General features: G+C 39.6%; 1 protein-coding gene across 2 annotated transcripts in view; it reads left to right on the top strand.

The window, feature by feature from the left end:
• Window positions 1–14968, top strand: part of LOC131431134 (YLP motif-containing protein 1-like) — a 36832-nt gene that overhangs the window by 695 nt on the left and 21169 nt on the right. For both annotated transcript variants that reach the window (XM_058596648.1, XM_058596649.1), the window contains exons 3-5: window positions 24–2453; window positions 7658–8835; window positions 8939–8992. In XM_058596648.1, the coding sequence (XP_058452631.1) occupies window positions 24–2453; window positions 7658–8835; window positions 8939–8992 (3662 nt within the window). The remainder of the gene's footprint in view (window positions 1–23; window positions 2454–7657; window positions 8836–8938; window positions 8993–14968) is intronic.

Raw genomic sequence — 14968 nt, 5'->3', positions numbered from 1 at the left:
GTGATGCTTACAATGATTTCTAGCTCCTGCTCCGCCACCACCATCATCGGAAGATCCTTCACAAGTACAGAAAACAGCGGAGGAATTAGCTTTCGACGAACAATTCCGCAAGTGGGAGGAAGAGTTTGACAATTGGAAACGTAAGAATGCAAATCATCCCGACAAAGCAACGTATCGCGAGTATGAAAAAAAGTTTGAAGATTGTCGAAAGAAACTGGTCGAACGTCGAGAATATCTAAGAAAGAAAAGGATTGCTGAAGCCGAACGAGCCAAAGCCGGTTCGATTCCAAACACTACTGCTAATCCTGTTCAGATTGCAAATTATCAACATCAGTCTCAATACAATCAACCACCACCTCCTCCTCCACCTGAGCAAAGTGGTGAAATGGACGTCGGATTATTTAAAAATGCTCTTGGTGGAGGTGGTGTAAATTCAGGAGGAGGCATCCCTGGATTAGACCTAATAGGCGAGAGTGGTCAAATATTGAATCAGCGAAACGATGACGTCGTCGAAGTAATTGATTTGGATGATGAAAAGGAAGAAAAGCCGAATGTTCATCAATTGAATGCCAGTATGAATAAACCGTCGAATCCGGTTAACGCTTTGGCATCTCTTTTGAAGGACCCAAAAGTGAGTGCTTTGTTGAACGTAATCTCAGCGAATGCCAACGGAGAAGGGGTCAACTTATCCAGCATAGGGAACTCGGAATTATTACAGCAAATACAGAATGCGGCTGGAGCTGTAATAAACGCAAATCAAAATGGCAGCTCTGGATTGGTAAATCAAAATCAAAGTGCTTGGCCAGGAGCTCAGCCATCGCTGAACGACGAACGCAGTCGTTCTTCTTTCCATGAAGATCATACTTCGATACAGTCTGGTGACGAACGTAGCCGGGACGTCGATGAATGCAATCGGAATCAATACCCTGGACTCTTTAGTAGCAATTATAATCGTTGTCCACCACCGGGGGATCCTAATAATTTCAATCGAGTCCCTCCGCCTATCGATTTTAATCGTGGTCCTCCTCCAGTTCGTAACATTGACGGCTCTTTCCGTGGACCGCCGGGTCGTGATTTCGAAAATTTTAACCGAGATTCGTTAGGAAATAATTTTGATAGTCCAAATCGTGGCCCACCCGGCCGTAATTTTGACGACTCCAATCGTGGTCGTGATTTCGATAACCCCAACTGGGATGCACAACGAGGAGGTACTAGCGGTAGTTTTCAACGTGGACCTATGCGAGGTCCGGAATTCGATGATTTCAATCGTAGCTCGGGACCAGATACGTTTCCTAAACGTAATTCTTTGTCTGGACGCGATTTCGATGATTTCGGTCGTGGTCCGCCGCAAGGATATGATGATTTAGGTGCTTCTAATCGTGGCCCTCCTCCAGTTTCTGGTCCAGGTGATTTTAGTCGTGTTCCGCCACCGGCCACTGACTTGATTGGAAATAATCGTGGTCCACCAAATCTACGTGCGCCACCCGGTACAGATTTTGGACCTCCGGGTCATTTGAATCGAAATGAACAAAGGAATACACAAGCTTTCAATGCCAAAGTTCCCCCTCCACTAATGGATGTCGATTTGAGTAGACCACCGCCGATGTTTAGTTCTCAACCAGTTAGATCCCAACGTTCTGAACAATCTTCACCAGCTTTAAGCAACACTTCATCAGTTGGTGGTAAACAACGTAATTCTTTATGGGGAGATAAAACTCTGCCTGGTATCAAACAGGAATCGAATCCAGTACCGTTCGAAAAGCAAACTCTTCAGCCCATGAAGGATGAACCATTCAATGGTTCTGACTTTCCTGATGATGAAGATCCCAGTCTTTACGATGGTCATGCTGACGAATTGCAAATTGATCCAGAACTGGGCAGACCGTGTGCCGTTCCCAAACCAGATTGGATGGAAGAAGATGAATATCAAGAAATTTTCGACCGTTTTGAGCACATTCAAGTTTTTGAGGAGCGTAAATTTAGGATGGAAACTGCTATCCGCTTACTAGAACACAAGAAAAAGGCTGAACGAAAGTTTGGTGCTGCAGGCAGTTTCGCAATTAAACCGTTGTTCGGAAGCGAGCCTCCTGGGCTCGGAAATAAACCGTCTTTTGGAAGTGAGCCTTCCGGGCTTGGAAAAAAACCAGTGGACGTTGGAACTGTTAAATCTGAATTTGGCAACATCAAACCACCGGAATTTGGTAATGGAAGTAACAGCAATAACAACTCGAACACTTCCAGCCGCTGGCAGGGTGGTATGCCTAAGCCGCTGAAACAGGAACCAACAAACTACAAGCGTGCGAATCCATTTGCCGACGAGGACGATATTTTCCGCCCGAAACAGGTAATCGATTATTCTAACGGCATTCCACGGGTAATCGATTATGGCCACAGCAGCTCAGGAGGAACTCAAGATTGGTTTAACAGAGGAAGTCTGCCCGGAGAAAGAGGACGTAAGTAGATTGGAAAATGTTTTAAAATGTAGCCTCCAATTTTAAATTCCAATTCGTGCTAGAATGTTTTGACGTAGAACTACGTTTATGTTTTCTATATAAGGGCTGAAATTTCAAAATTCAAAAGTGGTCTACAGGACACGCAATATTGAGGCATGGAACAAGTTATGTGACGTCTCCTAGTTCACGAAAGAGGACTACTTGTGTTCAGTTCACTTTACCGAGAATGATTTCAAAAATTATCTCAATAGAAGCCAAGTGTGAGAACACGAGATTAAAATTGAAGTATATCTTTGAAGAAATTTTGTCCTCCCCTCCATTTGAGAAAATTTATCCCCTCGATACGAAGAAAATTTAACTGTCGAAAGCGTTTCGTTAGCGAAGTACTCCAGACAGCCTTATTTTATTGACGGTTGGCTCTTTCGTGTACATTACTGCGTTAAGACAATTGTGGCAGGAGCTTAATGTCAACTGAGGTTTTATATTTTTAAGAACAAGGAATCTTTCTCAGGATTGTATTGAACACTTCTTTTCTATTATTCGCTGGCGCAACGTAAACAATAATCATCACGACTGCGCGGAATTTACATCAGTAGTTGTCAATTAATTAAATGGTTATCAACCAACTTCTTGCTCCGAAAAAAATTGTAAATGTTCAAGCAGATATAAGTAAATATATTATAGGAAATGATGACGTTCGTAATTCAACGTATGAAGGTTTCTTTGTTTAAATTGGAATGTGTGCATGTAAGGAGCGAAAACAGCAGCGACTTCATCATTCCGTTTTCTTGTAAGGCATTCTCATTCAGTTTTTTTTCAGTCGCAATATAAAAAAGACGCCATTTTGTGTATTGAAAAATTAAATAATAAATCGCTGTTAATGCGCATCACACGTGTATCTAGTTTAGCTTTTACACCGGAGTTCGACGGTAGAACCTAAGAGGCACCAACAACTATCACAGTATTACACGTTATAATAGTATGATTGATACGAGAAAGGCATCATTACACCGTTAGGTGGATTAAAAAAGGTTTACACTTTTCTGCGGGAAAAACCATCAACAAACAGTTACATCGAACTGGACGAGTATTTTGTCCTATAAGGAGTGTATCGGAAATAAGTTACCCACCAATTTTTCTTTCAAATTATGATAAAAACGATAGTTTATTCAAACTAAAAATTGATCCTTTATTGTACGAAGTTAAACTTGAGCATAATGAAAACCAGATGGAATTGAAGTTATTCCTTCACGAATTTTCAAACTTTTGATCGAACGCTCTTCATCAAGTTCCGGACAAGTGTTGCATCGCATTTTTTGGACGCTCGAGCCCAAATTTTTTTTGAACCCCTGCATGTTCTCAGCTGCCTTACCAGTCTTCTTGAAGACACTCTTCACGATTGCCCAGTAACATTCGATGGATCGAAGCTGAGGGCAATTTGATGGATTGATATTTTTCTCAACGAAATTTACACCCTTTTCCGCAAGCCAATTGAAAGTGGTTTTGGCATAGTGAACCGACGCTAAATCTGGCCAAAACAGTGGAGGTGTACTATGCTTCTTATATAAAGGCAGCAATCTCTTCTGGAGACACACAGATCGATAGATTTCTGCATTTATAATTCGGGGGCTATCATTTTCATCGGAATTCTTCTGATTTTCCGTCTTCGAGGAAATGATGATTTTGATCGGCATTTCTCATCTTATCTCACCATTATTAGAAAACTAAATGGCCCTTTTCTTACCCCTTACTTAACAGCTATAGGCCTGGGGTGTCCTTGCTGTATCAAGCATAACAGTTCGGCTGAAAAGTTCGTATCGTTTAATAGAAACACACATTTTTTTTTTGCCAAAATTCGTTTTTATTATTCAACATAATTGCCATCAGAGGCGATACAGCGATTATAGCGATCTTCCAACTTTTCGATAGCATTTTTGTAGTACGATTTGTCCTTTGCCTTCAAACGCTCTAATAACGCTATATAATAGTCACTGTTGATGGTTTTTCCCTTTTCAAGTTAGTCGATGAAAATCATACCATGCGAATCCCCAAATACAGACGCCATAACCTTACCGGCCGATTGTTGAGTCTTTCCACGCTTTGGGTTCGGTTCATCGCGTGCAGTCCACTCAGCTGACTGTCGATTGGACTCCGGAGTGAAGTGATGGAGCCATGTTTCGTCCATTGTTATATATCGACGAAAAAAATCGGTTTTATTTCGATATAACAACTCCAAACACTGCTCAGAATCATCAATTCGTTGTTGTTTTTGTTCGATTGTGAGCTCACGCGGCACCCATTTTGCACAAAGCTTTCTCATATCCAAATATTCGTGAATAATATGTCCAACACGTTCCTTTGATATCTTTAGGGTGTCAGCTATCTCGATCAACTTCACTTTACGGTCATTGAAAATCATTTTGTGAATTTTTTTCACGTTTTCATCGGTAAAAGCCGCTTTTGGACGTCCACTGCGTTCATCGTCTTCGGTGCTCATATGACCAGTACGAAATTTTGCAAACCACTTACGAATTGTTGCTTCGCCCGGTGCAGAGTCTGGATAACACTCATCAAGCCATTTTTTGGTATCGGCGGCACTTTTTTTCATCAAAAAGTAGTGTTTCATCAACACACGAAATTCCTTTTTTTCCATTTTTTCACAATAACAAAAGTTGCTTCACTCAAAATGCAATATCTCACAAACTAATAATCAGACAGCTGTCAAATTTATACACGTATCTTTTAAAGGTTGGTACTAACTGAAAATGGTATGGATTTAAATCTAGTGGCGCCCTCTCATAGAAACGATACGAACTTTTCAGCCGATCTGTTACGTCTCCACATAACTCGGTCCATGGCTGCTCGTCGCCAGCCACTCAAGGCACGGATGCTTCTGAGATCACCCTCCATTTGATCGATCCACCCTGCTCGTTGCGCTCCTCTTCTTTTTGTACCAGTCGGATTAGATTCAAGAATCATTTTCACTGGGCTGTCGTCCGACATCCTTATGACATGCCCAGCCCATCGTAGACGTCCGATTTTAGCTGTCCGCACGATAGGTGGTTCTCCTAGCAGCTGTTGCAATTTGTGATTCATACGCCGTCTCCACGTTCCGTCTTCCATCTGCACTCCGTCATAGATGGTCCTCAGTACCTTTCTTTCGAAAACACTGAGGGCGCGTTGGTCCTCTGCCAACATAGTCCAGGTCTCGTGGCCATAGAGAACAACCGGTCTAATTAGCGTTTTGTAGATGGTCAATTTCGTGCGGTGGCGTACTTTTCTCGATCGGAGGGTTTTTCGGAGTCCAAAGTACGCACGATTCCCTGCCAAAATACGTCTATGAATTTCTCTGTTTGTGTCATTATCGGCGGTCACCAGTGAGCCCAAATACACGAACTCGTCAACCACCTCGATATCGTCACCGTCTATCAATATTCGTGGTGGGAGGCGTAGTGTTTCTTCTCTAGAGCCTCTTCCTCTCATGTATTTTGTTTTCGACGCATTTATGGCCAGTCCGATACGCCTATCTTCAACTTTCAGTCCGATGTAGGTTTCCGTCATCTTCTCAAGGTTACAATATCAATATCGTCAGCGAAGCCAAAAAGTTGTACGGACTTTCGGAAGATCGTGCCACTCGTGTCGATCCTCGCTCTTCGAATCACACCTTCCAAGGCAATATTGAACAAGATACAAGAAAGTCCATCACCTTGACGTAGCCCTCTCCGAGATTCGAAGGGACTCGAATGCGTCCCAGATACTCGGACGCAGCACATCACTCTATCCATCGTTGCTTTGACCAATCGCGTCAGTTTATCCGGGAAACCGTATTCGTGCATGATCTGCCATAGCTGTTCTCGATCGATTGTGTCGTATGCCGCTTTGAAGTCAATGAATAGGTGATGCGTGGGTACGTTGTATTCACGACACTTCTGGAGTACTTGTCTTATCGCGAATATGTGATCCGAAGTGACGCGGGCTCCAGTAAATCCCGCTTGGTACGGCCCTACGAATTCCTTAGCTATTGGTGATAGACGACGGCAAAGGATTTGGGAGAGTACCTTGTAGGCGGCGTTCAGCAATGTGATTGCGCGGTAATTGCAACAGTCTAGCTTATCGCCCTTTTTGTAGACGGCACATACCACTCCATCCATCCTTTCCTGTGGTAGAATCCTCCTCCCAAATCCTAGAAATCATCCAGTGCAGCGCTCTAGCCAGTGCCTCTCCTCCATGTTTGAGCAGCTCGCCTGGCAACTGGTCATTGCCCGCGGCTTTGTTGTTCCTCAGTTTGCCGATCTCCTCACTTATCTCCGACAGATCAGAGGCTGGGAATCTGTCGTCGGCTGAGCGTGCACCCAGATTGATTCCTGTACCGTTCTCTGTATCTTGTCCTTCGCCATTCAGATGCTCGTCATAGTACTGCTTCCACCTGTCGATCACCTCACGTTCGTTCGTGAGAAGGCTACCACTGGTATCTCTGCACATTGCGGCCTGTGGTGTGTAGCCTCTACGCGAGCGGTTCACTTTCTCATAGAACTTCCGTGTGTCATTTGCGCGATACAGCTGTTCCATCGCTTCGCGATCTTGGTCTTCCTGGTGGCGCTTTTTCTTCCGGAAAACCGTGTTCTGTCTGTTCCGCGCCTGTCTGTATCGTTCCTCGTTCGCTCTAGTGCGGTGTTGCAGCATCCTCGCCCTTGCTGCATTCTTCTCTTCGACCAACTGCTGACATTCGCCGTCAAACCAGTCATTTTCTCGATTCGATAACCTCGTACCTAGAAAGGTTGCAGCAGTGCTACTCACGGCGGACCTTATGTTCCTCCAGCCGTCTTCAAGAATCGCCGCGCCAAGCTGCTCTTCCGTTGGTAGCACTAACTCCAGTTGTTGCGCGTATTCCTCTGCAGTACGAATGCTACGTAGCTGCTCGAGATTGAGTCCCGGGGTCCCTTTTCAGGGCATCCAAAATTGTGAAAAAAATTTTTCGATATATCTACATACAAATAAGTATATGAGAAGCACAAAAAAACTACTGCTTGAACATTCAAAACAAATATTAACGGCAATTTTGACATTAGTTGTATAGTTCTACGTTCAGAGTTCACTGTTCCTTGTAGTTTAAAATTTATAAATAAAACAACACAATTTCTATTTAAACCAGAAGGAAAGTTGCTCATTTCTGAATGATATTTTTTTCTTGTATGTTTCTGTAGACTCACACAACGATGGCTTACAACCACAGCGCTTTGACTACAACCACTCAAACTCTACCGCAGTGGGTCCAGCCGTTGCAAATTTGACTCCGTTCTGTGTTGACAGACCGGCTCATTATACGGAAAGTTCGATCAATCGTTTGACCAGCATGCATAATAATCCGAACCCAGAGGAAAGTAATCCGTGCTATCCAAGCAAGTTCATTCTTATGAACGATAATCGTCCGAATCGTCCAAGAACGAAACGAGGTAAGAGAGCCTCTTCGATTCGGAAGCAAAAGTTAAGACAGGATGACGAAATTGGGAATCCTGAGGATTCCAACAATGTTGACGAACCGAATCAGGAGTTGTGTAAAAGTGACGCCCCTCAGCTGAGTCCTCCTAAAGATTACGAACTGGAAATGAAACGTGGATCAGACGATTATCCGAAGAATCTGGCTGTCAATCCAATTGTGCTTATCGACGATCTTCTACTGCCTCCTGGAAGATTTAAAAGACATCCCAGAATTTGTTTCATTCTGAGAGGTATTCCCGGTAGCGGTAAATCTTATTTAGCCCGTATGATTAAGGAATGTGAAGTCAAAAATGGTGGACAAGCTCCTCGGGTGTTGAGCATCGACGATTATTTCTTGGTAGAAAACGAAGAACGTGAACCGGATCCTATTACTGGACGTCCAGTATTGATAACGAAATCCGAGTACCAGTTCGATGCAGAGATGGAAGAGGTGTACATGCAAAACTTGGTGAAAGCATTTAAAAGAACGATCACCGAACAATTGTACAATTTTGTCATCGTTGATTGTGTGAATGAGCGTCTGCAGCATTATAACGAGTTCCACAATTTTGCTCGTAGCAATGGATTTAAGGAAAGTATTACTAGTGAAGGGTTTTTTTTCTTTGGTTTTAACATTTCAATTTCCCACCCACAGGTCTACACGTGCACAATGCAAACAGATATCGACCTGTGCATTGAGCAGAACATTCATAAGCGTACTGGTGAGGAAATTAAAGCTTATGCTGAGAAGTGGGCTCTCGGTCCGTCAGACCATGTGTTGATCAATGCATGTACGTTACTGGACCCGAATGATAACAACCATATTGTACCGGCCGACATGGACCTGTGCACTGAAGAAGACGATCAGCCACAGTCAGTCGATGCCGTTGAGCCGAATCACGAAGTATGAGTTCTTAAGTTTTGAGTTTTAAATATTTTTGAATCCGAGCGTTTATTTGGGATTACTAATCACTTTGTCTTCTGACAAACAAAAACTATTTCAACAGGTAACCCCTGAACCGCAAGACATTGATGAGGATTCAAATATTGATGTTCCAGAGGTGAGATGCTAGTGACGCCTACCTAATCTTTCCATTGCTTGGTTGTCTCGTTTTTTTTTTCTCGCAGGAGGGTAAACCTGTTTGAATTAACAAGTGTTTTTTTTCGAGCACAAATCAAAGTTCTTCAGAGAACTTATTTTACACTCGGCTAAATATAACGATCATTTTATTGCACCAAATAACCATTCAGTGTCACTATTCTGTAGTGGAACATGCAAAGCTTTTGGGATTCAAGTACTTTGAATGAATACCTCATAATAGTTATTTTGAGCTGCGTTAGGTATTATTGATTTGTGAATTCTAATAACCGGAGGATTGTCTGATAACTTTGGACATTCTTTCGCCTTATGTCTCTTCTTATATCTATAGAACAGTTAATAAAGGTTCTACGAATTGAAAATGTTCATCAAATCCTTCGGATCAAAATTATAATCAGTAGCCCTGCAATTAAGCTCGTCTACACATAACTACATCTTAAGAAAACATACGATAGCCGTACGTTTATAACATGTGCTGTAAATCAAATGATTTCTGGACAATGTTTGAATAATATTCATCACAATACTAATTTATGTCAATCCAATTTGTCTTAAATGATTTAATGAAACTCATGTATATTCGGCATCATTTGAATACCTAATAATTATATCGTATCCGAGGACTTTTCCGTCCTCCACGAGAGTCGAATATGGTCTATTCGATTTTAAATCGCAAACTGGGTTAGCTAGCATATAGAATAGCACGAAAATTATTCACCTAAGCATATAATGTGACTCAATCGTATTCCCGATGGGATGTGATAAAACTTTACGTCTGGTTTCGATTATGGAAGTTTAAATCTTGTGTTTAGTTTCGTTTCTGATCAGAAAAAGTCATAAACTCTGTGCGGCGAATGAGAACCAAATCAAAATGTGCTGCTTATTAAACTCTAGAGCTCTAGAAATATACGTCGATTGATTTGTTATAGTGAGAATCTCTGTAATATAAGTGTGTTTTCGTCAACATACCTGTCATTTTTTACACCAACTATTACTAGGAGAGGTCGGAGAAATATTTCATAACAGAAATGTTAGGAAATATTTATGAGATCGAATGCCTCTTGAGAAGATTTTGTAATCAAATTACGAACGTCTGTTCCTTCATATTAGGGGCGGCTCAAAACAACGTCTGACCCGGAGAGGGTGACTTCGTCGACTACATCACTACCGGAGGCAGCCCTTTCACGAAGCTAGGTATTGCAACCCAGGTTAAGCGACATACCGAACAAACTATGACTGCTTTTGAGTAGACACTGAAATGTAAGTTAATATCTGTTTAGTAACCATTTTGCTAGAAGATTTTTGGATATTCTTAAATACTGTCTGCTCTGTGATTCACGCGATTGTTTGAACACTTCTGATTGAATTTATGCCAACCAAAAACTAATAAACGTTTTCATCAATCTGGAAACTATTCTTTGAATTAAAATTGTTGTGATTTCACTTAAAATTGTTGTTAATTTAACATTGAAATTTCACACTACTATAGATTCAAGCGGTATTAACAAAAGACTGGTGTGAATATTCTTGCTATAGTTTGATGAAGATTTTTCCCGCAGCAACGAGAGAGAGAGAGAGAGAGAGAAAGAGAGAGAGACGTTAAACATTACGTATATAAAAATCTAGTGATTAATTCACGCAGCTAAATTTTGGTTAGATAACCAATCTCTGCACATAGAGCCAAAAAGTGGCTGATTCAAGAACGGAATTATCAAATGATTTAAATTTCTATAATCGTAACAAAAGAAAGAAATTCGATTATTCGAGAAACCAACAAATCGGATGTTGAGTTAAGTTTGTACTCAATAACCGATTTGTTGCTTTTTCGAATCAGGTCTACAAGTTTCTATTAGTTTCAAGAGAAAAATTTAAACTTCATTCGAATATTTTCTTTGCTTTAAACATTCATTTTTGTTGTTTTCTCCGAGTATTTATGACCGTGCTTCTTGCGTCAATGGCTTAGGAGCTAAGGTCCAGGGTTCAAATACAAGATCTGCTTGATTGCTCCATTCTCCATTGGTGTCAGCTATGTAAATGGCTTATATCTTAGGATTGGTTATAAACTTTATGGAGATTGAATGCTGTGCCAAAATTCGTGGTTGGGGAAACCGGGATAAACGTGGCTCTTTCTACAAAGGTTTTCGTTCAGATTCCGCACCAGTGCACCTAAACTTGTAGACATAGTCACTAAAAATCGATTCGATTCATATTGTGGTTATAAAAGCAAATAGTTTTGACGTTACGGAGTCTCAGAGTCTAAGTTTTGCGTATGGAAAAATAACATCTACAATCTTTGTTTCTCGTTGCTTATGCACAGCCGATACTTGCATCTCAGTCCCATATAATCAATCGGCTTGAAAAAAAAAACAATTCAAAATTAATTAACGAATTTTTTATATTTTTCTGCTACGAAACGCTAAATCTTGGTATTATTGCACGAAATACCAGTAATAAACCATAAATATTTCTTTATATTAAATCAATGTAATTTGCACAAAATGGAACTGATTTGCGTGTACTTTGCATACAGGGCAGACAAGAGTTGATATTTGTTCACGTTTTACTGAACGAACCCAGAATTTTTATTGCAATTTCTGAGTGTATTCAGGATGAGCTCCATACAACAAGCAACCTCAAACCGATATGCAAATATTGGCAAATAAGGTTTTCCTGTCATTTGAAGTAGGAGAGCAACTAGAAGCCCAAGTAGTTTTGTCGTATTGGAAATTGTGTTTTTAAAATTAAAAAAAAAGTTGCTTGGGTGAAACACGACCAGTTTGTTTCACCTAACACATTCTTTAAAGTTTCACTGCCTGTAGATTATAAATGTTTATATCAAAACACAGGTTGGTTCTGATATACAGCTACCGAATGTACAGGGTGGTCCAGATGAACGACCTGCTATATTGAACACCTAGCTCAGGAAATGAAAATTGTTTTGCATATTTACAAATTTGGAAAACCCTTCGTAAATTTTCGCAGAACTTAAAATCTAAGAAAATATTCGAGTTCGAAATTTTAATAAATCATATTTTCAATTCACATTTCTTCACAGTTCAGAAACAAAGCAATGAACTGGTTCCTAAATGTCTTGTTGAAAGAGTGCCTTAATTGCTGAAATTTCAAATTTGTAGATAATTTCGATTTCGGAGAACTTTTCGACTAAGGTTGCTGTCAGAGTGAAAGCGTCACGCGATGCGTCTAGGCGCGCGTGCGAGCAAGTTGCATTTAATCATAGCAAACCTGTCAGAGTGAATGCGATGCGATAACAGTACATTGCATTGAATCGCTTCGCTTCGCATCGCGTTAACTCTGACATCAACCTAAGGTTGCTGTCAGAGTGAAAGCGTCACGCGAAACGTCGAGGCGCGCGTGCGAGCTAGTTGCATTTGATCAAAGCAAACCTGTCACAGTTAATGCGATGTGAAAACAGTACATCGCATCGAATCGCTTCGCTTCGACCCGCGTTCCGCGCGCACTCTGACATCAACCTAACAAAAACTTGATAACGCCGCAGTGCGAATTTCGGACTTTAATTCCAATTTTAAAAACTGTTACAGTGTATACGTCCATAAAAAGCTGTTTGTTGTTTTCTATTACATTTATCCCCGATACTTAAATGAATAAAGTGTGGGTGTATTTGCCCTGGGCGGTAATCGTATTTGTCCGAAAGGTTTTCTCGAATGGTCAATTCGACACTATTTAAAACTTTTCGATGAAATTTTAAAATTAATAATTAATAATCCATTAAAATGATTATGGGACTTTTGTTCCTTAGAAAAGACACAAGCGCGTGACAAACGTGGTTATTCGATAATCATTAGTGTTTTTTTGCGTTTCGTCTTAGAATCTATATCTCGGACGAAACTGTGGTAAATGTGCGCGTATTTGTCCCGGTTTCATCTACATTATTTCAAGACCAACATTTGAATTGAGTGGAATTCCAAACCCATGCATTCGAAAAAATAGCTTGGAAAACTTGAGACGCAATAATCAAATCCTATTTCACAAACAATGTTTAAAACAATAACTTATATACGCGTATATCCTCTGAAATAAAACTACTGACGATCTTACAACAAAACTGATGCAGATAAGTGTTTCAATCCTTAAAAAAAGCTAAAAATAAAATAGCCCTGTTGTGCATGAACGTGGTCATTTCGTCCATTTGTTCTCCATTAAATCTGGTATCACTGTAAATTCGCCGTGGAATTATGCCATTCCACATACATCATATGTTTTTACGTCTTCGCTGGTTTTCTGCTATTTACCCTTGTCAGTAGTTCATATTTTTTCTTTGATTGTGCCATATGGATGATAAACTTACACGCGTATAAAATAAAATAATACATTAGCACAAAAGCAATTTTATTTGTTGATATATCGTACGAATAATAATTTTCTCTACTACAAAAATTGAAAACAGTATTCCAAATTTTCATTCAGATTATCATCAGTATCGTTATCAAAATCATCATCTTTAATGTCAGTTTTCGACCTCGTTTTGGAATAACTAGAGACTTTAGTAGTGCTTCATAGTAACGCTTTTTCCCAACGAAGGGCATCAATGATTTCAGATCCAAAAATTGTTCATATGGCAGCGGAATGGAGCTATCAGATGCCAAATCGTTTATCTCACTAGAGCAATAAGAGCGATATTCAAACATAGCCACAGATTTGAATTTCAGTGGATGTGGATGGATTGTTTTCTTATTACATGAAAACTGTCATGACGATCCATGGGCAAGTTGTTGAGGCTATTCAAATGCGCCGGTAACAGGACTTGTCGCTTCAACTTGGAAGGTATGGATTTTACAAGTATTAGAGTGTTTATGCACTTCAAAATTTCAGACGCTGAAGACCTTTCGTAAGCTGAAAATCTTTTGAATCACTTTTCCATAGAAGATGTAGTTTTTGCGAAAGTCTACCAAAATAAAGTATAATATACTTTGTTTACCTTTTGGCACTTCCGCCCATTTCAAATGTTGGTCTAGATTTATCTCATCACAATTCCAATCATCTTCACAATACTTTATTTAGAGGAAATAATAATAATGATACAATAATAAGGTTCTGTACTCAATGTTTTCATCCAAATGGAGACTTCAGAGAACAAATAATTAGTGAGAAACATTTTTGGAAACAATTTTGTTGAAAAAATACTTTGAATTCAAATAGCTCAGTTATTCACTATTGTACACAAATCCACATTCCGGTACGTTTATGTCATATGTATTCTTATATAACTGTATCGATTATATTCATTTTATTATGGTTATTTGAAGGGAAAACAAAATATATTATGGTTTTTGTATGTGAAGATTTTATTAGGATATCGGCTATGTTTCGGGTTAAAGCATGTGACCTGATTGCCTCTAGTTGAATAATCAGATTACCTGTATTAACTACATAATTCTATTCAAATGCTATTGATATTAACAATCTGCTAATGTCCAAATAAAATTTGAAACTGTGCATAATGAAGTAAAGTTTTTTTTTGTACTTTAGTAGAATTATTTTTTCGGATTTAAAATGAGATGGATTATTGAGGTCAGTTCTCCTGAATAAGGCGTTTAATGCCAATATGATATAACTAATGGAAACAGTGTGTCTATTCGAGCATCGCTCCAAAGCAATTGCAAAATTATTTAGGTCGTTGAAATCTGTAATATTTTTTCTTGATATTTGATCACCCATTTTTTAGGTTTAGAAATAATTTAAAACATTGTCCATTTTGAATGAAATTTGCATACAATGTTACAAGCTTGTTTTTTTTTTTTAAATATCAATACTGAGATCTTTTTTACGCTGTTTTTATGCGATTTTTTGTCAATGCTATCACATAACGATCTCAACCAACGACGAGAGATCAATAAAAACACAATCATTCAACGAGTTTTTTTTTTTTTTTAATGACTATTTATTGGAATATGAGTTA

Source organism: Malaya genurostris, chromosome 2, assembly GCF_030247185.1.
Source record: "Malaya genurostris strain Urasoe2022 chromosome 2, Malgen_1.1, whole genome shotgun sequence".
Taxonomy (NCBI): Eukaryota; Metazoa; Arthropoda; class Insecta; order Diptera; family Culicidae; genus Malaya; species Malaya genurostris.
The sequence above is the reverse complement of the archived record's forward strand: the minus strand, read 5'-3'. Positions and strand labels throughout refer to the sequence as shown.